This window comes from Zootermopsis nevadensis, unplaced genomic scaffold, assembly GCF_977971745.1.
Source record: "Zootermopsis nevadensis isolate Lab colony 2312 unplaced genomic scaffold, Znev_1.0 Znev_ptg000021l, whole genome shotgun sequence".
NCBI lineage: Eukaryota > Metazoa > Arthropoda > Insecta > Blattodea > Termopsidae > Zootermopsis > Zootermopsis nevadensis.
In genome coordinates this window covers 8837421-8862028 of record NW_028259153.1, presented here as the reverse complement: position 1 = coordinate 8862028, position 24608 = coordinate 8837421, and the positions used below count along the sequence as shown (strand labels likewise).

The window sequence follows — 24608 nt, the reverse complement described above, 5'->3', positions numbered from 1 at the left end:
ACGTCTACTGAATCCCAGGGTCGTTCGTATCACTTCAACATAAAGAAATTTATAAAGAAGTCCAATTCGCAATTGTTATATGTCTCAAAAATGGAGTATCGCCAAAAGAACATCACAATAATTATAGATGTCACGTTTCGTTGGAAGAATGTTTTCTACAAACGGAATATGTAGCCGCTACACTCTTAACAAGACGGCAATGAACCTTCGGTTTCTATAAAGGCGGGGCAGATTTCTTACCTAACTCCAAGCTTCTGAATAAGGGTCCATCACTAGGAAGTTAGTAACATACAAACAGAATTTCGTCTTCATACAGTGCGGATAACTAAAGGGTTCACTGTCTGCAGAATAGATTTTTATCCGCACTAATATTCTTTATACCCAATAAATAACATCAAGACCAATGATGCATGCAAAAGTAAGAAGTAATTCGATAACACATTTCCTCGTCAAAGTGCAGAGCTGAAGCTAGGAACGATCTGGAAATACAAGAACGGACAATACCTTCAGCCTTCCACATACACAGAAAAAGGCGTTGCATGATTAAATTACTACATCAACGTCTGTTCTGTATGGTAAGACATCGCGAATAACTACAACCGAGTCTGGTAGATGGACGCCAGTTTGACATGATTGCTCAAACGCATGCAATTTTTTAGCCTTCAGGCCGAATTTCGTCTCAATATCTGATTCAATCCGTGCCGCAAAGAAAACGCCACACTTCACCCTTACAAAGATACATTTCTTTCGCTGCTTAGGGAAACCATATGAAACGTAAAGTAAAGTTTGTCCCGCTATACGCCATGTAGGCGTTTGGGGTGAGAGGAGGTATAGCTCCTCTCTTTCTTGACGTCGGCACTAGATGGGGGTGAGTGGTCAGCATCACGCCCCGGCCGGCTTTACCCCCGGTACCCATTGTAGAGGAGGCTGGGTGGGCCCCAGAGCCGGTCTGGACGCAGAGGCTAGAGAAAAAATCCTCTGCCCCCGTTTGAGATCGAACCCCGGTCGTCCAGCCCGTAGCTAGTCACTATACTGACTGAGCTATCCCGGCTCATACACAAATACAAATAGAAAATGCAGACTTGATTTCTAAACCAGGTGGAACAGTGACCATTAGGCTTTAAAGAGCTGCTCTAATACGAACGCCGTCTTGGGGCAGTACAAAATCTAGTATCCAATCTTTTCAATGCAGTTCACTAAACACCCACACAAATTGTCTGTTAAATGTGACATTTGAGAGAAAGGAACGCCACATGCAAAAACTGTACCACAAGCAAACAGAAAAATATCTGCATAGTGGAATACAAAAACTGTTTACTACAAAAAGGAGTTGTATAATAAAAGTAAATCAAATTATATTGAAGGAACTGCATTCAAGTGAATGTCGCGGTCTCTATGAGATCTCCCGTGAGTGTACCTGTGTAGACAGTTTCGCTTATCGTTACAACTGCCCGCCGAGAAGTACGCTGGTGGGAGTTGCCATGCTGGAGCAGACTTCTGGCCAAAACCCACGGTGGATTCGCGTAAACGTCTGGCGTCAGACTCTCCCTGCAGGAAATCTGTCACTCTGGCACTTAACTCACGGTGCTACTCTAAATTTGTGGGCTTTGAAGATGAACGACGACAACATTAACTGGTTTGGTTCGAAGCTGGAGGCGGCGAACACATAATTCCTCTCCTGACACAATCTGGCATATCAACTCATGTTGCACACTAAACGAATCCTAATTCCTTGCGGACCACAACACGGACTAAATCAACACGAAGGTTATTCGAAGTTTCTCTGCGATTTCCCACAACCAGGAGTTCTCTCCCTCGACAGCTACTTATGGGCACGACCTTCATGCAATCACATGTCAAAACACAAGCCCTTCACTCCGGGAAAAACATTCGATGGCTTCCCTGCTCAGCTGCTAAAAATCTTGTTACACCACGGCACTTAACCGTACAGACCGAGACAGAAGACATGCAGCTAAGGGGGTGGGGTTGAGCCGCCTTTATCAGAGAGGGTCTGGCAACGAAAGAGATGCAAGTGCTAGGCTATTTACGTGTCAGGTATGTCGCTTCATACGAAGGAACTGTGACGTCATACGTGCCAGAACTTTCGCATGCCCACGATCAAAGGAGGGGTAGTAGTAGTAGTAGTTTCAAAACTGATCCTGAATTAGTATAGGCTAGCGGGCCTGATTCGTGAATACTGAACTTGTACAAGGAAATTAAAATCAATCAACTAACGAAAATGGATTATTCAATGGACGTACACAAACTCGTTCGAGTAGTTATCAGAGAACGTTAAACTGTATCAACTCAGTAATTGATTCAACGCCTCAAAAATTTAAACACGTTAAGGAGGTACACAGAAACGGTTGCCCTGTTGGATTTGGCTGTCTTACGAGCGAACTGTTGCTTGTCACATGGTGGTGAGTTAAAAACGTTGCTGAAACCAGGCCACACCCTATGACGACGGACTGACACCGAGAGGGCCAGCCTTTTGTGAAAAGGCGTCGAGGGTGTAAAATAAGAGAGGGATCCTTTCGAAGGATAAAGCATTTTTCCAGTAGTTCCAAGGGATTACTTTTATGATGGAAGATGGGGTTGGTGTGCGTGGTTTAGGTAAGATTTCAGGTTCAGACGGTGATGAGTATAAAGGTAATATAACTTCTGGGAAGTTGCGCCTTGTAGTCCCGTAGAAAATAATACGGTTGAAGAGTTTACTGCCTACATTATCGCTAAATCAAGAGATTACTGCCTACAACATCTCTGTAACATCGGTAAACGTCTACCGAACTACAAGGCACAACATTCCAAAAGACGGTCATATTCACTGGGTTCAGGTAGCAGTAGGATTGGGAGGGGGAGGCATAAGAGTTAACTGTATTCTACGTTCGCATCAATTTTTAACTTAGGAAAATACGCGAACAGTTAATATACGAGGTGCGATCGGAAAGTTTCTAGACTGCGCCTATAAAAACCCGTAAACTTATCTCAGGTATTAAATTCATCCATCACCCTCGAAGTAATTCCCCTGGGAGTGAACACAACGATCCCAGCGCCGCTGCCAAGCCTGGAAGCATCCCTGGAAATCTTTCTTTGTCAGCCTGTCAAGCACCATCTGCGATTCTGCCTGAATCTCTTCTATCGTCTCAAATCTCCTTCCCTTTAGCTGAATTTTCATCTTTGGGAAGAGGAAAAAGTCACACGGAGTTAAATCCGGCGAATAAAAAGGGTGCGGGATGACGGCCATGGTGTTTGAGGCCAAAAACTGCCGAACTTTGAGGGCGGTGTGCGCTGGCGCGTTGTCATGATGCGTCGCATGTGGAGTTCTTCCTTTAGAATCAGCTGACAGGTCCCATAGCCTATCCCAACAATGTCGCACAAGTCGTAGATAGTACGACGTCGATCTTCGTGAATGGCCTGCCGAATCTTCGTAACATTTTCGGGCGTTGTGCTCGAAGATGGTCGTCCAGAACGCTCGTCATCATCGACAGAGGTTCGGCCATTTTTAAAACGTGAATGCCACACAAAAGTTTGTGCACGACCCATTGCGGACTCCCCAAATCCTTGCTTTAGCATTTCATAGGTTTCCGTAGCCGTTTTGGCGAGTCTTTGGCAAAATTTGATGCACACGCCATTCCGAAATCGCAGGAGGGTCGGTGTAATTCACTACCAAAACGCCCATAACTAAGAAACAAATGCTAATTCGATGATGCCGGCTGGCACACTGATTCACTATGAATGTAGGCCGCACCCCCTAAAGGCAGAAGCTCGTACTACATCCGGTTCGCCCGCTATTGACACAGTCTGGAAACTTTCCGATCGCACCTCGTACATAACCTAGTACAGTTCACATGTTTACTGAACGTCTGTGGAAAGGTGTTTTTACTGCATATCAGAAACCTATCTCATTACTCTATAGCCCAGACAGTGCAGTGCAGTGAAAATTGTCACCAAGTGCTTGTATATTCACGTGTATAGAAGTAATTTTTCAAACGTTCTCACATTTTCCGTATCTTAATCAAACATTCCTCAACTATACTTGCACCATTTTCAGTTCAAGCATTGAAGTCCCGCAGTGTTCACGATCTCAAACTCCGATCCCCTGGATAGGACGTCTATCGCCAACAAGCCCTACTGCCTGACCTTTGATTTATGACGGTGACGCATACAATTTTTTTAAAATGAAGTTTCCTTTTTCAGCGATTGCATGACGTACACTTCGCTGGGCAGTGAATCTCTCGATTCGAACAAATGTCGGACTATGCGCACATACAATGAAGGTCATTTCATATCACGTCAGCGCCTGCGGCCGTGAAACAACACTTCAGCGACAGATGTTGGTCTTCTGGGTTCTTGCGCCGCGTAATCTGTGCATATTAAAGTTTCAGATGAACGTACTGTCTCTATCTTGAATTGTTCGCAGTTTCGTCTTTCTGTTGTTTCCCAACTGATAGGAAACATACTGACTCCACCTCAATGTTTTTTTAAACTGCAAATGATCACCAACACCGTATCATTTTTAATGGCTCATTATCATAATCATTACTCTGATTTTACAAGATGCAATTCAACTACGATAATACATGGCGTCTAATAAATTCCAATTACAAAGCGGTTATTTTGCCTACTAGATTAAGGGGTCGTAAAGCACTCTTCAGGAAGCTCTCTCTTGCTCTCTCTCCCCCATTTATACAGCGCCACTTCACCACTAAATACGATTACTTGAAATCATACCAGTCTCTATTATGAACTATACAGTCGACTTGTTCAAATACGAACAAGTTGAGGCACTCAACATTCAGTCCGTATGATAGCGAGTCTTATCACGTGAGTGCTAATAATCATAAAGCTTATCTTCCACTTCAAAAGCTGGGTCTCAGATGGCTTTGTGACAGACAGACAGACAGTACATTCTGTTCAGGCCCAGTGGTTAAACCAACACAGCAATCCAAGGTACGCGATTATTAACAGCCCCAACCAATTCTGTCGTTACATGCGCGGGAGAAATGCAGACGCAGGCAGAATAGGAATGTGAACCTGTATTCCGGCTGCGTGCTTAGCTGTTTTACCACAGTGCGTCCTCCGAACTGGTAAAATAATCCTGCTGAAGTTGGCAACGGCGCAGTGAGCAGTGAACAACACAGTGCACTTCTTGCAAGCATAGCTGTCATGTCGTCGGGGCATCAGAAGCGGAAAAAGCCGATCCCTCAGTATGGATAGCTGGGTAATGTTAAGAGTGTGGTTACAAGTGACAATAAAGCAATCACAGTGATGGTAGAGTGGTAAACGTGGCGTATTGGAGGCTTCGTGTTCCGTGTCGTGACACATTTGTTTGGTGCAGACAACCTACACGACCTAGGACAAGGGTGGACAATTAATTTAACTCAGGAGCCAGACGGAGTTATTTCTAAATGGCCGTGGGCAGGAAAGTTTCGCCAGCGAAACAAAAACAGAGAAGTAGCTAAAAAGATTAATCTCGCTATCTGAACATACCTTCCCGGCACGGGGGGGGGGGGGGGGGGAATCCGCAATTAATAACAGTTCGACACCCGAAAGGGGAATGGATTTCTTTCTTCGCTATGTTATGACCGGTTGTGGGCACCTCTCTGCATCCTATTCAACCGGTACCGAGGGCTCTTTCGAGGAAAATCGATGTCACAAAATGGCTGTCTTTGTCGGCGGTACCGCCATTTTAGTATCTGTCGCTGTCTAGTGATGTAAATTCCTTTCCAATTGCCTTCCGATTCGTCATACGTCCATTTCTTTACAAAAACAAGATCCCGTTTTCCTTAATACTGCGTGGATTCTATTTCGATTGCTGTAAACAAGGCTAATGGTTTTGTTCACACACCAATCTGATGACGATTCATCTTCCTGGAATACGCCCACTTTGACATATTCTCTTATCTGACTCCTCTATTCTTCTGCAATTCATTTTACGTAAGCACGACTAAAATATCTGAACTAATTTACTAGGGTGAGGCAATCACATTTTTATCCTTATCCGCATTAAACAGAAGATAGCCGTCTTCTGTGCACCCTCCCTTTTGGTTAAGAGTACTAGACGTCAGCGACAAAATCGTCTCGCCATTTCGTAAGCGTACAGAAAATGGCTGCCAAAATGTAGCAGTAATAGTGATTAACCATCAGAAACGTTTTAATAGCCAGTGGTTATGCGGAAGGGTCATTGGAAAAATGTCCCGTATTCTTTTCTCACAAGAAACAAAAATTACATAAACCAACTAAAATTTGGTCTCTACTAATTCTGAATACATGGATAATGCACAATAAGTTTTTTAGTATCTGTACACCTAATTTACGTAATTTTTAGCTGAGAAATGTTTTTGGGACAAACGTTCTGAGTAACTTACCCATTATTCATTTTTACCGCCATAGACGAATAGGCTTGAAAAAGAAGGCTTCTTTATAGCAGTGTTCCGCAGCCGACGTGCCACCACAGGGTTCCTGGTGTGCCATGAATTTTGCAAGAACTGTACATTCGCACTTCATAGTTAGAAAGAGGCAATATCTTATCTTTCGTAGTTAGAATTGCTAATAAACACGGGTTCATCATGGATAGTTTTATTCAACATGTGTTATGTTTTGCGTCATATGCCTGCATTTTTATGTGGTCAGGACTTATATGTCGATACGTGTTTACATCCATTTGTGGTTTTGTACCCATTTCCATGGGGCGAAATTTTGTGATCTGTCGTCATGTCACTGTCGAATGATGGTGTGCGACGGGTGACGAAAAGTTGCGGAACACTGGGGGAAAAGAAGTTTTCCAGACTTTCTCAAGTGTCAGCGCACTACTGATATTCAGCATTTTATGGCACACCAAAACCCCATAACCATGGATAACTGAAGTTTAGCGTATCCCCATTGGATGAGAAAAGAATCTGAATAGGCAGGCCACTGATAACTGGAGGGACACAGATTTTTTCTCTACGTCACACTGTCCTTACCAACCTCCACCTGCCCTGGGCTTGTGCATTTTGTGTGTCCAGTGACGAAGAGGCTCTGATAACAGCGAGGGACTCTTGTGTATGGAACACACACATAGCTCAGCGAAATCACGCGAGCCCGGTTCCAGTTGGTCGTACAACACTCGCAGAAAAAAAACGGCTGGTACAAAGGCAGTGGACATTTTAAAAACGCCGCTTTAACACGTAACAGCTCCGCTAGACGATCTTAACTGGGCCTTCAAAACCACACCGTTTAAACGTCCTACATTTTTTAAATACGTTACAGAGATGAAGGAACATACTAAACATTATTTTTTCTCACGTTCATATCAATGTGGGAAAACCTCGATAAGTTTGAGCTTCACGTCTCCATAAAACTGAATAATCCGGCCTACGAAAATAGGCATTTTAAGCCGTATCACTCCTTTTCAAGACAGCATTTCAATAACCTATAAATATTCCGTTAAGAGCTCTGGCTGAAACGACTTGGGGGTAATATAATAATCTTACAGGTCTACACGTTACTGAATAAGTTGTTCCACGCAGCGAGAATCTCTAGAACAGTAGATATCAACTCATCTGGTCAAGAAATTTCCTGCATCTATGGAACGCAAAAGTTCACAACCGTGCCAAAGCTAACGACTGAAATCTATTTAAACCATCTTCCATTAAACCATCAAGTACGTGTAGTTTCTACTCGTTCTTGACCTTCGCACTATATAAGGGTGGGTAGTCAACGTCACACCCGGCCGCGCTTAGCCCCCGATATCCACTGGATAGGAGATCAGGTGGGCACCAGAGCCGGTCTAGGCACAGAGATTAGAAGAAAAATCCTTTGTCTCTGTCGAAGATCGAACCCCGATCGTCTATCCCCTGTCAGTTTACTGACATGCCTATTCCTGGTAATTGAATTATCACAAATCACAAATTAAACAAATGAATCTCCCATCCTGCTGTCACTTCCTCTTTCGAATGCTCATAAATTCTTCCTTGCACTTTCATTTCAAATATTGTCAAGTCTTTAGAAGCGATACCAACTTCTAAACTCGAATAACGCTAGAAAATTCCAGTTCGTATAGGCCTATATTTATATTTTGGTTCATTAGTTACGCCAATACAAATGTAAGTTTACGTTAAGGAAATACGTACCATGTCAAGTTACAACACAACGAACCCTCTACTTAGCATTCACCTTAACCCAGTATCACGCTTTGACGCAACGGTTGACTCATTTAAAAACAGGTGAGAAATACAGCTGTAAAAATTCCGATATGTGATTCTGTATCATTTATCTTCAAACGGGTATTCTGAGTTCACTAAAACAATGTGTATTCCATGTATTCTTATAAACGTTTTAATATTCGTCACTAAAATGATTCATGCCTCAAGTATCAAATGCTTGGGGTTGTACCATGTGGCAACCCTGTTTATACACCTGACCCACTCTAGCCACTGGGACCGGAACTTGCACTGGTACCTTACCTTGCTTCACAATGCTGAAGATATGAAGACGCTGGATCATCATCACCACCGCCAGCACTGCCACCAACAACACCAAACACGGGATGGTCCATCATTAATCTGCTGAGACACTCCATTTCCTTAGCTCTAACAAAACAACTCGCCACTACTCAACTCACGACTTCATCACACTCGCTCGGCTAAGCGACTAGCCAAGTAATGGTAGGAAGGCCTCTCTATCCAGGTCAGTAGGACATGAGAGGCTGCACTGCGCTGGCGCAGAAGCAAGCGATCCAAGCGAGGACCACGCTAAGCAGGCAGTGGCGGATTTCAAAACTACGTGTTCAACTAACCACTCCAGGCTTCTTCCCTAATTATACGTTGTTTACCAAACGCTTCAAATTCAAAAGTTTAGAAGCGTATAACGCCAACACAATTTTTAAAACTTCTGTGCTATGATAGTCTCAGTCTATTCTAAGCTTTTAATGAAATGGTCTTCCACTATATACACTAAACTTGCTCCACGGAATACAATCCTTCTTCAGAAGCTAGTAATACGCTCAGACAGTCAAAAATGTATTTGGTGTTTACGAAACCCGAAGGTTCATTACCGTGACGACCTCTATCCTCAAACCAATTCCCGCAAGATATATTTTTATATTACAACCCCATCTATATATAACTACCTAGATTTTCCAAGCGGTCTCTTCTCTTTAGGCTTTGCAACCAGTATTTCATACGCATTTGTCAACTCGCCCTTGCGCGCTACATGCCACACCCATCTCACTCTCCTTGACTAGTTGATCCTAATAACAATTAGTAAAGACGACGTTCTTTCAAAAACAAAACAAAATGAATACGGTCAAGACACCCAATTACCTCAGGATGGTGGTCTAGCGGTTAGAACGCTGGCCTTGTAATCCTGGGGTCTCGGGTTCGATTCCCGGCGGTGCCTGAATTTATAACTTGTGTTGGGCAAGACTAGGCAACACGGAGTTTTCCTTCGGGGGCTTCCCCGGTTTCTCCGTGGCATCCCATTCACACACAGAAGAAGGCAATGGCAAACCACTTCTGGATCATCTGCCAAGAACGTATATGAACAGGTCCCAGTCCTAGAAAAGGATGGAAGGATCCTGTTCATATGGACCTGTCGTCAGACAGAACACTAAATAAATAAACATGTAAATTCCAAGGGTATATAAGAAAGGAAGACATCATTTTACCTAGGGGACAGAGAAAAAGATTGGAAACTACAAGTCAGAACAACAATCTCAGGTGACCAAGATTGGAATTTGGGGGTCTTTGTAGCACGAGCAACAATTTCTGAATCCTAGGTCACAACAAAGGTTTCAAGATGTGTCCACACATTTGCTTATCTGTGCCTGTACGCAGCGATTGTCTTGCTAAATGCAGCTTATTGCATTCATATAAAGACGAATCTTCGAATGAGGGAATGGAAAAGACAGATTAGTATAAATGCCGACTGACTAATTCCATGGAGCACAAACAAATGTGAGTCTGACATTTACAAAAATGGCCAAAACATTGCTCCACGTGTAATGGGAAACACGAAGGGGTTTTTTACGTGTTCACACGTGCTCGTTACGGGATCCTGCACTGAGCCACAGCCCATAACCTCGTACGCCATTATCTTTAACATCTATTTTAATATTCTCCTCTCATGTAACCAGTTATCCCCAAGTAATCCATCCTTCGTTTTTTGAGACTGAAATGTATGAAATTCTATCATCCAGTATCCTCTAGCCTCAAGATCACTGACTTCACCACCCTAACATATCTTTACGGCTCAGACATAAATAAAATGTCTGTACACGAAATACCACCTCTCTTAAACACGCAACAAGATAGCAATGACAGCAGAAACACGTCCAGCTGCCGTACTGGCCTTGAAATTGTGATTTGCCACAAATGTAGAGTGGTAGACTCTATTGTCATGGTAGGTACACGTGCAACGGCGGATCGAATATAGAATACTAATTTCGCTCTTAACGACATTGATAAAGGGGCAGGGCATCTACGTAGATATCGCATGGAATACGCTTTGAAAGATTCAGTGTAGCCAATATCCCACCGTAATTATAGCAACGTAGACGCACAAAAGAAATATGCTAACATAACACAGCACAATTCGAGTTCTCACAAATCCGTCGATGGTGTCCCGGGCGATAAATACATAAACGTTTGACCGCACAATACTGGTATACAAGACACAGAATATCTGTAGTGGAGAAAATAATTTACTTTTCCAAACCAGAAATGTGTAAGCCATCAGAAAACACGAAGTCAATTGGCAATGAACACAAAGCTTACAGTCCAAGAGAACTACGGTATCTTAAACACAATGTAAACGCTAAAGAAGACTATTACATAACTTGCAATTAAAATCAATACCAACAGATTGTAAGAATATAATCATAGAAAAACGTGCAGACCTCTGCTTTAACCTTCGCGAAGTATAAAATTAATTCGCTTCTTTACATTGGACATACAGGCTAAAGAATTCATATAAATACAAAACGCAAGTAAAACCTCGAAACTTTCCATACAATTCATTCATCACAAGCTCAACATCGCGTTACTCTTGGGCTGTTTCAACAAACAAACTAAGTCCGCCAACCAATTACCTCACACTAGAGGAAACGTTGATGAACCAATGAGCCTACAAGCAAATTCTGGCGGTAGCGTGTCGGTTTCATTGACTCTCACCTCTGTTGCCAAACTTAAGAAGCCAAAACACACTATTCTACAAACCGATTCTGTCAAGCCCCATATTTTATCCAGGCACCCAAGGCATTATCGCATCCCCCCAAAATAGTTTACGCTCATTATTTTTACAGAGAGAAATCATTTCGAAGCATACTAATTAGCGAGCGTGCTAAAGAGGTGGGGCAATATGCCACTAATTAATTTTAAGTTAAACAGGAGTTTGATCTCAGGATCGCCAGGTGTATGTCCACGGGTGTGATGCATCGTGCCTTCGGATGGGAGTTTGGAGTCTGCAAAAATTTTAAAATATTACAGATAACTGTCACTTTCTAAGAGCATTATTTATTATTCTCGTATAACTCTGATGTATCAACACAATATTTTTAAAACGCACAGATATGAGAGCACGATGTGAAGGCTAGTCGTGGTATACGTAATGGAATTTGCAATTTCTTTAACCTTCGTATTGTACCCACTACAAACTATACGCTTCTCCTAGTTATCTTCAAACAAAAGATGTTGGCAACCCTCAGCTTTAACATTAAACCAATAATTTAAAGCCAGGAGTATCCCACATAAATACACGAGCTTTAAAACGGTCAAATTAAAAGTCTTGCGAGAGGCCTAAGCCATATCCGGAAACAATGCCCTGGCCATATCTAAGGCTGGCAAAAATTTACGGACAACCCAAAGCAACATAACCTCGGTCACTGAAAAAAATTACCGAATACATCCCGAACACAATCGACGCGAATCTCCGATGGCCGAAAGCTGTCAGTTCTACGGCATTTCGTACACAACAATTCTGCACCACCCTAAAAAGAAACCGCGAATGTAGCACGAGGTGAGTGCTCTGTACGTTAAGGCCAGCAGCAAAATAAACATCAATGAAATATCTGAATGCAAATCCATTAACCTAAAAAAGAAAAAGCTGTGTGTGTACGATCCGCCACTGTTTGTTCTTGTGTAAGCCGGATGAAAAGTGTATGTTGTACAGCTGATATGTGGCTGTATCATGACGCAGTGGGGAATCATAGTGGGAAAATGAAGGCGATAACAACATTGACCTGCTTCCCAGTTTCCTCTCTCCCTTCCTCACACCGCCGCAGGCTTCAGCCAATCTCATGTAACGAATGACGTGAACTACTAGGGAAAGTCGTCATAAATGACCATTTACATATCGTTACGGAGATACAAACGCTTATTTCGGGAACTCCTGACTTCGACGAGGAGTCACTTGAGATTGTGTGACGTCGCGACGCAGCTGACAAAGCAGATCGTCGCAAGACATCGCATTCCTTGCGTTAGCTATGTGGTTTATGTCAGAGTTCCACGAAATGGCCTTTCCAACCATGGCTTTCGACCACACCTCGCACTTGGGCGATTCAAGTTTGATCCTCAAGGCACGACATACATGGGCAAAGACTGGGGATATTTTAAAACAGAGCGCCAACGCCAATCTGTTGGCATACGAGGGAGAAAGTATTGGGAAAATTGGCATAAAGGTGTCATAAGAATGTCTGTAATTTTTAATTTTCGCCGAAGAGTATGTTATCAAAGCAAAGGGAGATGGGTAATGCATCTAGCAGGACAGATAAATACGAACGCAAAATTTCGGTCCGGAAACAGCGTTGAAACCGATGAAAGGCCGTGAAAATCTCACAGAAAGTAGCAAAAGTTTCATGCACTTTTAGGTACAGTTGACTGGCTTTTAGACAGTTTTACACCTAATAAAGCATTATTAAGTAGGATTCGGAATGGACACGGTCTGAACGTGGTTCCGAATGGAAGAGATCCCGAATTCGTGGATTTCCTCAGTTATCCGAGTAAAGTGGTTTCTCAGCAACTTTAAATTTATACTAAATTGTGACGAGTAAGACTTATCACATGATGCACCGTGTATAAAAGTTTTCCGACGTTTCAGAGGTGCTTACCAGATCCATCATCAGGGCTCAACAACCCAGAATACAACCATCTTTATACACACCGCCTTGAGAACCTCAAATCTCACTTGCTATAATCGCCCTGATTGTGACATCAAACACTTCCAAAACGTCGCTAAAGTACCAGGCTAGACGGAGCAACAAACCCAGAAGACAGCCATCTTGCTTCTTGCGTCTAACTGCTTTTTACTGTCGTTTTGTCAAAAATATTTGCGGCACATCCGCACTGAGCCACAATCACAGGGCATTACCGACAGTCCATGAAGAAAACTGCATGTGTATGAGTGTGTATATACATGTATTCATTACGTAACATAATTACCTTTAATTCATCTCATGCCGTTTCTACTGGCAATGAAACTCGGTAGGGCTTATTCCGATCAGCTATTACGTAAGAAAACTTACTACATTCCGGTTTTGCAAACCATACCATAAGTTCTTGTTAATCGATGTCTTTCTGTATGGTCTGTGGAAGTTCTCTGATACTGTGAAGGAGTCAGTACTCAATCCACGATATAATAACGAAACAGATAACTGAACTTTGAGCAAGTCACATCTTGAATTGCATAAGGAATATAACGTGTCCATGCGTGAGAAGGTAATCGCATTGATGATTATTTGCCTCGTGCTCTTCGTGTTCATAAAAAAAACAGGGCAGATGTACTCTCTAGACCAGTGGGATTCAACCTTTTTTGTTCGCGTACCCCCAGATATAATTTCTCTCCGACTTTGTACCCCCAAAGTCGTTGGTGTATAATTCAAGTTATACATAGTATATAATCTACATCTAAAATAAATTAAATAAATTACATTACTGATTATTCGGTGTTTATCATAAAATAATATATATTTTTTTTAAATTTCACGTATCCCCTAAGATGTCTTCGCGTACCCCAGGTTGAATACCACTGTTCTAGAGCAGTGCTTCCCAAACCTGGGTAAATTACCCAAAAATGGGTAAAAGTGGTTTTTCTTTGGCTAACGACACATCCATTTCTGTGTGACTTGACTGAAATCCCTGATAGTGTTAATGATTTTCAAGAGCAAATGACGGAGTTTAGGTCAAGCAGTCAGTGCAAAATGTTATTTGAAGAAGAAAAAAGGACCATTTGGAGTCTGTCTAGTTAACATTTCACGATTAATATCCTGTGTTAGCTGCAGTTCCCGAGCACCTACATGTGAGAAGTAGGATTTTCTACTCTTGCCTTCATAAAGAGCACAAAACGAAACTGTTTGCTGAACCCCCAATACGATTTGAGATGTGCTCTGTCTCCAATTCCTCCCAATTTTTCGGAACTAGTAAATAAGATGGACCAGTGGCATTGTACTCATAGTTGGGACCTGGGTGATGAAATATTCATGGTTACCAAATTGTTTGTGGCCGCTAAAATGTTTAGAGATGTTTAAAATAAAGACATTGCATCAAAAATATTGTTTGCTTCCTATTTTTTACCGATCTCTCTTCACTTGTCATATGTTTTCTGTGCAATTAGTGTTTTACCTACATTGGGTAAAAAGAACTTTCTGATAAGCGGTTTTGGGGTAATGAAGGAAAAATTTGGGAAGCAGTGCTCGAGAGATACACTGATATTCTAAACGCATTCTTCACTCCACATCACGTGGGTCGTTCTTGCACTGATGTGTCCCGAAATCGGTGTCACATCTTTGGCCGTGCTTGTGTCGACGCGATCCCAGGCCATTTTTTGCGCGCTGCGTGGTGAAAAGCCGATTACTTGATTAACTTATGATCGTGTTACGTGCACGCATTGGGTTTGCTCTCTGCTCAGAACCCACGTCCAAACCGAAGGTCGCCAGCCACCGGATTCCGGGAAGCAAAACATCCATTTATTCGTACAGGAATGGCATGTGGCTTTGTTGTGGTCCATCGGATTTCACAACAAACTTATCACAATTACCTCAAAACAGTAGTACGATCGTTAATTACTAACCGTCCACGTCATATAAATAGCTTATTACATATGTGTAAGCCAATTAGGACGTTCAGTTAAAACAGCTCAAATAACATCTGTTCGTATAACACGCGCTGCGAATAAAGTGACCAAACAGATCAAAATCACGTTTATTGTCACAATAAATTAAAAATAGAGTACAACGAAGTGACAGCACTCTATATAAGAATTCGCTTTTTTATTACTAACAAACAGTACAGAAACATATTTTGAGCGCAATCACTAGGCTGGTGAAGCAAGGTATTAAAACACGGATTCGATGACTGTACAGTGTAATCACAATTGGCTGCGTTTGTGGACCGGGGAAAACAAAGGCAGTGTTAAGTGTTGGTGTTTGGGGTGGGAGGTACCTAAAAAGTACAATACACAGCGAAGCAGTTCTCTCTTTTATAGGGTACCTCCATTATTTTCCGCTGTGTTGGTGATACTCTGAGTAAAGAAACGTTTCCAATTACCGCCGTCATCGCCAGCATTGGTGGTAAACAGTGCTGCACTCTAACGGGGTTCTATATCAATCACGCCCCGCATCGAATGTCATGTTTTCTTTACGGATAAGGCAATTTCAAACAGAACTCTTGTCTAGTAATTGTCTCCCCGACCAGATTCACAAATGCAATGGTATAATCGACTTGACATCCAGCAAACAGAAAACATTTTGAAAAGATCGGGTAAGCTCTCAAAACTCAACATTGCAGTGTATCAAACTCTCTTCTCTAACCAAACTAATATTGTATTAATTACTTCATTGTTTTATAAACCACACGGATAAGACAAGCGTTCTATATTAATACTGAGTTTAGTTAATAGACATCGTAGTTACTGTTGTACCCCCAAATGCAATTTCAAACACCTGCACTTCGCGGCCCGAGGCAATGACACTCGATATCCGCAAAAGCGTTCTTTGGCTAGTAGAGATGCTAGTGGAGCTGGCAGACGAGCCTACTCTGTGTCACGGCAGGTAGCAAGCAAGGGCAGGCAATGTGTTTTGATTCGGCCGTCAATCGTAAGTCCTTTGTGCAGAACTTTTCTCTAACGGTACTGTCAGTAGCTTATAACAAGTGGGCTAGTCCCAAGTGAGCGGAGTGAGTTTTAAAGACGTCAGTTACAACGTCGATACATTCAAAATCGGATGTCTCGTCGAAAACGTAAAGCAGACGCAGGAAAATATTCAGAACACACAGTTTCACGAAAGAGGCGCAGGGGGAAGGGACACGTGCCCGAAAATCAGCCTACAAAAAATACGCATTTAATGTGCACAAGAAGGTGGAAGAGCCAACTAAAGTTTCCGAAAGATAATTTCATGCATTTTGGGAGAGCAGAAAAAGCATGAGGGCAAGGGACTTTATTCAATTCGCCCGACAAGTGTCGAAACGTGACACACAGAGCTTTACAACAAGTGTGTCATTCGGCGGACAATTCATGAATTCTGTGTGCAAGGAAAAACACCAGCAACCATCCTCCTTCCGAAACTAAAGGGCAGGATTAATTCCAAAGGCGGTAGCACTAGCTTAGGAAACACTGTGAAGGAGCTTCGGTTTCTACGGTAGACGACTACAAACAACAAGATGGTGTTGATAAAAAATCACGATGCAAATTGTGTGAGAAGCAGGAAGCCGCCGTGGTTTCATTCCGAGCCATCTGTTATCTCCAGTTGTAATTATTACGTTCAAACACTGTTTTTACTGATTGTTACGATTATCAGTACCCGCTACGGAAGTAAGCATCAGGTCTAGTTTTCTTCGCATGGACTGTACATCTTGGCGGCAGACGGCAAAACATTATTCTACTATTTTGTAAGTGACTCGCTCCTAGCCTTCCGCCTAAAAATTTCCCCGGCTAAAATGCTTTGGAACCAACGCACTGTTGGCTCTCACTAGATTTCTACGCAGTATCACTGGTGTGTAGATAAATGTGTACTTGTATTCTGAAGGTGCCCTATTCGAAATCGACTGGGTTATCGGTAGTCCATAACTTCCTCACAGTCTGTACAGGAACATTGAAATAGACAATGCTCGTGCCTTCACTATTCATCTCCCCATTTCGCCCGTAGAATTTACATTATGCAGTTCAAAATGTGTGTGAAGTGTCATCGTTGAACCGGTGTTCTAGAAACGCTGGAAAGTAGTATAAGACTCGTTTACGGTTAACATGCCAGTTAACATTCATCCGGAATCAAACTCCCAACACGGAATATCAAAGTCAAAAACAAAATTTTATAAACTTCTCCCCTCTAAATATAGCAGAAGGTGTGCAAAGACATGTATTCTAAACACAAAGGCCTGAATATAAAACTCGTATATTTTATATTCAATGCTGTGACGCATAACATAAAATAAATTCCTCACTTACCGGCCTCTGTGGGACCAACTCCATGTATCAGTGTCCTTGAGGAGATAACAGTTGCTTATGCGCAAGAAATTGTCCGCCTTTTAATGAACTCGAAGATTCACTATCTCTCGACCCTACTCTAAACCAGATCAGTCCAGCTCCATTACCCTCACTTTCGCTTAAATATCCCCAGCTGACTCCAACCTCCAGTTGTTGTTGTTGTTTTTTTGTTTTTTTGTGATTTCACCTTTGTGTTCGTGTTCGTATATAGCATGCCATGCCCAATCCGCCAAATATATTTAAATTTTACAATTATTCGGCCAGCACGTTACCAAACTTCGATTACTAAGCCTGGGTTTAAACTAATGTCCCAAAAACGTCGCTTAATGACTTCTATGTAGGCCTACTGTTTAATGTTCTGTCGTACCGATGACACACCAGACATCAAGCTTGGACATACTCGTACGTTATCGCAATTATTAACAACTACGTAAGATAGTTTTACGGTCGAACAAGGCGAAAACAAATTGGAGAATGAATGATGTGTAAATAAAGAGTAATTTCGTGATCATACAAAACGGAATGAAAAAGTATCAAGATGTGTGACCAGATTCCGTAAACATGAAACTGTGAAATATGAAGAGAATATCAACGTTTAACATAAACATGATAAGACTACCTCAAAAAACGTATCTTGGTGCGACAACACAATCTGAATAACCTCTGTTCTGTCACAACCAAGCAAGTTATCGGACAATTGCGTCGAAGTGCAAGGAACAGCGCATGGCAACCAACATGACGACGATCTTAGAACTCCAATTGTCCTAAACATGTTGAAGGTAGATTCTGAAATGTGATTTAAACTGTCTTCCGTAAAAATTCTCTTAGTCACAACACGCAAGCTAGCAATCCAGCAAAAGTAAATTTCCCACTCCTTCCTTTCTAAACAGGTCCACAGTCTCTCAGGTACTTAAAGAAATCTCCGTATTTTAATGGGACCAGAAAATTAATTTACGCATTCAAAACTACCCGCCAATGAATGCTATCCTGAGCCAGATAAATCCAGTCCACATCAGCACACAACACGTTTTAAGATACAGTTTAATATTATCCTTCCACATTACAAATGTCATATTCCCTCCATATTCTTGTGTGTTCATTTGTCTGACATTTGCTTAAAACAACATCGAAGTGGGTGTGGGTCACAGAAAACCCCCATAGAAACCCACAAGATGACATTCGCAAACCACAACTGGTTTACAGTTTGATGTGTGATTCTTACTAATGGAATAATCCAGACAAACATTTTTAAAAAAAATACTGACATAAATGCGGTGACTATAAATGGAAAGAGATACCGAGAAATTACAACCTCCAAAGTCCAACTGTCGAGAAGGAAAGCGACGGAACGGTACGTTTCAACAGAATGAATACTGGGTCACAGAAGGGATCCCGTAGTGGAGACAGACGCTGCACAAAAAAACTAATCCCAAAAAAGTGGTAACAGCAATGGCTGTGGCCAACACGTGAACACCAGTAGCAGAGTCATAAACAGGCCAACAACCAGGATCCTATTGGTCTCCTTTCTGGCTATCCCCTATCCATTTTTCAAACAAAAGCGTGCAGATGAACGTCAGCACAAACAATGCACCATCTGTAAAGCAAGATAATGGGAGAAATACGTAAATACGGCAGTCTCATGGAGAATGTCCTTCCAAGGTCCGGCACAAACGACATGAAACAAAACTAATCAATCAACAAATTCTACACTCAAAAATCATTTTCGCAACCGCTCAACCGTTCGCCATCGGCGACTAGTGGTTAGTGTGCTCGCCACTGGCCAAGGTTCGCTGGTTCAATCCCGGCCGAGGTAGATGGATTTTTAAGGGTGATAAAAATCCGTAGCACAACTTCCTTCGGAGGGGAAGTAAAGCCAGCGGTCCCATGTCGTACATTTGCGGCATGTAAAAGAACCTTACGAGCATGAACGAGATGTTTCGTAGGCAAAAATTCAGAGGCCATTTCTCACTCAAGTCTCCTGATTTAACAGCTAGATGGCTCTGGCAGTCAAATCAGGATTGAGTAGAAATTGCGCAGTCAGTGGGCTGGTAACTCAGTACTCATAAATGCACATTTCAAGACCAAAAAACCTCCGAAAAGGGGAGCGGCGAGAAACAACAACAACTGCTGAACCGAATAAAAGCTCCCTTAACATGTAATGCATTAATTTTATCAGTTCTAAAAATAGTCAGAACCAGTCAGATGCTGCTTCGTAGATAAATATTCTGATTATATGCTAAGAGTTCTCTGTCAAAAACCTTGCAATCGCAGAGACTTCGAATTAGCAACGTCCTTTACGTAATCCCTCGATATCAATGCTAATACAAAGCGAGAAATTAATTGTATGACTATCGGCCTATAGACTGGATAATATCGCAACGAAATTGTTGCTTATTGCATTTACAGAGTCATAAAGTGTAGTAACTCTACTTAAGTGTCCCAATGTTAATAAGTGACTGAAGACAAAAAAGACTTGTACTTCGTATATTTCTGGTGAATTGAGATGGAATACGAATGTTAATTAACGTATTTATAAAAGCCCGCTTAGGGTCCTTATCCTGTGTCAGATGAATATAGTCCACAGCCTTACAGGCATATCCTATTTTTATTTAGTTCGACTTTAATATTATCCTTCCATCTACGCTTTCGTCTTCAAAGTGTAAATTTTAATAAATATGCCACAGTAAAATATAAGAATATGAAAAATAATCCAATCCAATTCTAAAGGGTTCTGACGATGGTGGATTCCACTTAAAATTATTCATTGTCTGGACTTTTCCCATCGTCCTTGTTTTAAAGAAGAAACCACGACGTTTCGGAAACTGGCTCGTTTCCGTCTTCAGGCGAGAGGTACCTACTCAGTTGGGTCCGTTAGACCAGGGGTGGCCAACCCGCGGCCCGCCTTAAACATTTTTCCGGCCCGCGAGATTCATCACACTTTTACAAAATATATTTATTTTATAATGGCCAAAGTAGTGAAAACCAATGTATTAAAAAAATACATTATTTGTGCATCCATATATTCAAAAATTATCTGTCGAAATTATGAGAAAAAATTAACTTTGATTTTAAAATAATATTTTTCACTCCAAAAAAATGTCTGTAATGTATCTAAATCTAATATGGGGATATATAATTTTATATGTGGCCCGCGGAGTTATGATGCATTTCCAAAGTGGCCCGAAAGATCATTTGGGTTGGCCACCCCTGCGTTAGACAGAGCTAGTCTCCGTCACAAGTTTATTTACCAGTATTCTTTATAAACAAAATCAAGCCTGCAACTTGTTAGAAATAATGTAAAAATATCAGAGCAAACCTCTTTAATGGGATGCCAACTTTTTAAAGCAAATACAAGAACTGGACTTAGACGACGAGAGTTTTGTGGCATTCTTTAAAAATATAAACTCAGTGACAAATCTTACTTAGGTACTGGACTGAAATGGAAGTTCGTTATAACTCAAAATACAGGAACACGTGTGGCAAAATTTGAACAAAGTAGTTCAGGGTCGTCAGAGAAGAAAAACTGCGGGCCTTGTCCCCCGCATTGTCTGAATGAGGCCAGTAGATCACTGTAACTTGTCACGTTATTTCGTCGCCATGATTTTTATCACTTAGGCTGACTTCTAATATTCTGAGAGAAGCAAACTCATGTTCCCACAGCCTACAACTTCAATTTCAAGGGACACGTAGATTCCGTACGAATTTGATTCAGTTACTAACAGATCTTAGATAATTTGACGACGCCACTTTAAGTACGCATATTAAAGAGGATAGCCTTATAAGATTCTTGTCAAGGATGTCGAAGGAAGCGAACGTGTCCTGTATTAAAGTACTGTGCACCATTTACTCTTCCGTTAGGAGCTTAAAATTTAATTACTATGTCTATTTGCTGGACAAACACAAGATTCCACTCATAAATAAAGACATTAAGAAGAACAAATACGCGTGGATTACTGTGTATGAGTGTGTGTATATTGAATGCATTAATGAGTTGCATTGCGATTCGCTGCGATCACTTTGTGTACCATCCAAACCAGGAGCTCTCTGCGTTCAACTTGGAAACTCCATTAGCCTACAGAGCCCTCTACAAACATGCCTTTCTGTTATCTCTCCGAGGCAATGCCTGTGTATCTCTAAGAAACCTCTTATTAATAAATACGCTACATCGTCTATTCTAGAATGATATCATATTGGCATATAAAAATTTCTTATAAAATCGCATGTAAATGCTGCTATCAGCCTACCGGCCGTACAGGTTCCTCCATGTTCTATTCGAAAGGTGCGCGTTTCTACATAATCTTACCCATAACACCGAAGGTACTAAGATTCGTTTGACTTTTCGTCAGTCTCCTGGCCAAATTCCAGGGGCAGTACCTGCAAATAAACCACAACCGTCTCCTTCCAAATCCATACCTAATAACGACTATAAGTTTTCCCATCTCATTTGACGCCTTACAAACTACGTACCTGAAACAGTGTAATTAAACAGCCTAGGGCTCGAATTTACTGCAGAGGTAAATGCTCACTTACTTTTGGACTAATTTATTTGTATTGGAGCCTATTACAGTCAACTGAAATCCATCTTACAATGTTATATCCAGGTAATAGTCTTGGATTAATCAGTTATAATTGATTATTCGTATTTTAAGAACCCAGAATACAGACACCACGGTGACAAAAAACCTATACAGGAGTAACTGAACGAGAAAGGGCACTATTACAGCAGTCACAGTGGTAAAATTGCACCAAAACACTAGCAAAAGTGAAGGAAAAGAAAGGACGAAACATACAAGCGCGAGAAAAAACACATTCGTTGCACAACTAAATTAATAATAACGTTGATTGATATTGATACAGGCATTTTTATGTGTTTCTTGTTAGACTGCTTACTACCTTATCTTCGTATTAAATTTTCGTATTAAAGCCTGACCAGAAAAAACACCCGTACACGCTTATTCCGAAATCAGTATTCTAAAGTTTTGAATTAAGTCGGTAAAAAAGTTTGTAATAACAACATTACATTACAAATATATAATGGCCTAATGCATTTGACTAAAAAGAGCGTGTAATAGCAATGTGACTCAGACACAAACTAAAATAACTATTTTCCATCTGTGCATTTGCACTCGAAATGATAACCGGTCGGCCATCGTGCGTTCGGGCTGCAGCTGGACTTTGCTACAGCCGTCGAGAGCCATTGCTGAATACCACATACATCACCAAGTAGTGAGACAGACTGCGGATGGCACACCATCAAGCCCTGCCAACGATGAGTGTACTCTCAAGTTACAACACGTGGCCTTGGAAAAGAACTATTTTAGTGATTTACTTTATTTGATGTTCGCAAGCAGAGGAAGACATTTTTCAAACGCAATGTGCATGTAATGACTTGAGGATGGAAAAACATAACTTCCAGTTGGCATACGCATTTGAAACGGAATATGTTAAAAATAACATGCCACATTCTAGGACCACCAGCTCCGTTTTCTTAGTAAACGTCTTTGTTTTGTTTTTTTACTACATCAACGATGAATTTGTCTGTCTTTGGAAATGACTGTAACAAACAAAAAATTGCATTCACAAATTATTAAAAGCAGACTGAACTCAGTTCACACAACGTTCCCTTTTCCTATTTAAAATTCAAAATTAAAACATTTGCATGTAAATTATACTGAGATTCATATCAGAATATGAACTGCAACTAACCTGTACTTTTATATGGGTGTGAAACTTGGCACCTAACCTTAAGGAATAACATACTGTGGGAATTTGTGTACAAGACATAGAAGACAAAAATAAATAGCAGTTGGATAAAAGAAGTTACGAAATAAGGTAAATCTCCCCCATATATCATTCGTATGATTAAATCAAGTAAGGTTTGCCGCCATGCTTGACATTCTAAAATCAACTGATATCGACATGGACATTCTACAATGACCATGACGATCTATAAAATCGACGATTGCAAGTCATAATATGTTTCCAACATCGCCCATGATACAATAAGAATTAATACGCACCTAAGAAAATTGTGACACATGACTGGACATAAATTCGTAATGAAAAGTTTCTAAATTTATACTCTGCACATTGCACAGTAAAAGGTTGATCGTAATTAAACACAAAACAAGGAAAGATGTAGGGGAATGTAGCACGCATAGGAGATATGACAAATGCGCTTAAAATACAAAACGTTGTCCAGAAAACCTCGTGGGAAATTGTCATTGGAAGTGGAGGATAATATTAAAAACAAAGAAATACAGCGTGGACTAGATTAATTTGCCTCAGCACGGAGCACATCAGCTCACAGATTTCGAACACAGTAATAAACCTCTGAGTTCTATAAAACACAGAGCAAAACAGAAAAAGTGGCACGTTAATAGACCCCCCAACAACGACGCCTTAAGACATCGGACAGTGGGATCCCAATATAGAAACTGTAAATCGTGACGTAATAACAAAATTTTGGTGAGGAAATCTGTTGGAAAGCGGCCACCTGGAACACGAAAGATTAACATTTAGCTCAATCTCAGCCGGGGGGGGGGGGGTGTTTGCATTGTCTTATTCGGTTTTTCCTTGTGACAATACGCGTTGCTTCACAAACAGCAGCAAAAGTTTTCGATCTGAAAATATGTTCGAGAATTAGCACACGCCATGTAAGAGTTTTATTCTTTGGGGGGGGGGGGGGGGGGGGGGTTACAGATCATCAGCATTCTTAACTTTATTATGACGCAGAATAATGTGACCATCAACTGTCCCACATTTTCCAAGCAGACAACACAACATAAGCATTATCAGAGCTAAGAATTTGGGTCGGTTAAATAAAATACCTACTTCCAAACAACTAAAAGACAATCGACGTTTATCTCTGTTCACAATGATTTAGGTACCTTCAAACATTATCTCAAGCTCTGCAATAGCACAGCAGAGACCAACGAACGGTAGATTCCGTCGTGACTCAAAGAACCGAATGAAGGCTGGAAGAAAATGAGACGTACTTTAAGATTACACTTACATTCGAATAGGGATACTGAGTTAATCCATCTTTTGTATTCTACGTACTTCTGCAGGCCTATTATATACCGTGTACTCATAGGTGCACAGTTTACTTACTATGCTTAATGCCTGCTAATGTGCACATATTGCGTTGTACA

At 41.3% G+C, this 24608-nt stretch overlaps 1 protein-coding gene across 11 annotated transcripts in view; it reads right to left on the bottom strand.

The window, feature by feature from the left end:
* tai (basic helix-loop-helix family member taiman) overlaps positions 1-24608 on the bottom strand; it is a 443569-nt gene that overhangs the window by 91325 nt on the left and 327636 nt on the right. For 5 of the 11 annotated variants that reach the window (XM_022073493.2, XM_087352652.1, XM_087352654.1 and 2 more), the window contains exon 1: positions 8448-8642. The exons of 3 other annotated variants lie outside the window; for them this stretch is intronic. In XM_022073493.2, the coding sequence (XP_021929185.2) occupies positions 8448-8563 (116 nt within the window). In that variant the 5' untranslated portion in view covers positions 8564-8642. Of the gene's footprint in view, positions 1-8447; positions 8644-24608 lie in introns of those variants that run through there. 3 more of the 11 variants (XM_087352647.1, XM_087352648.1, XM_087352646.1) reach the window with 1 other exon arrangement.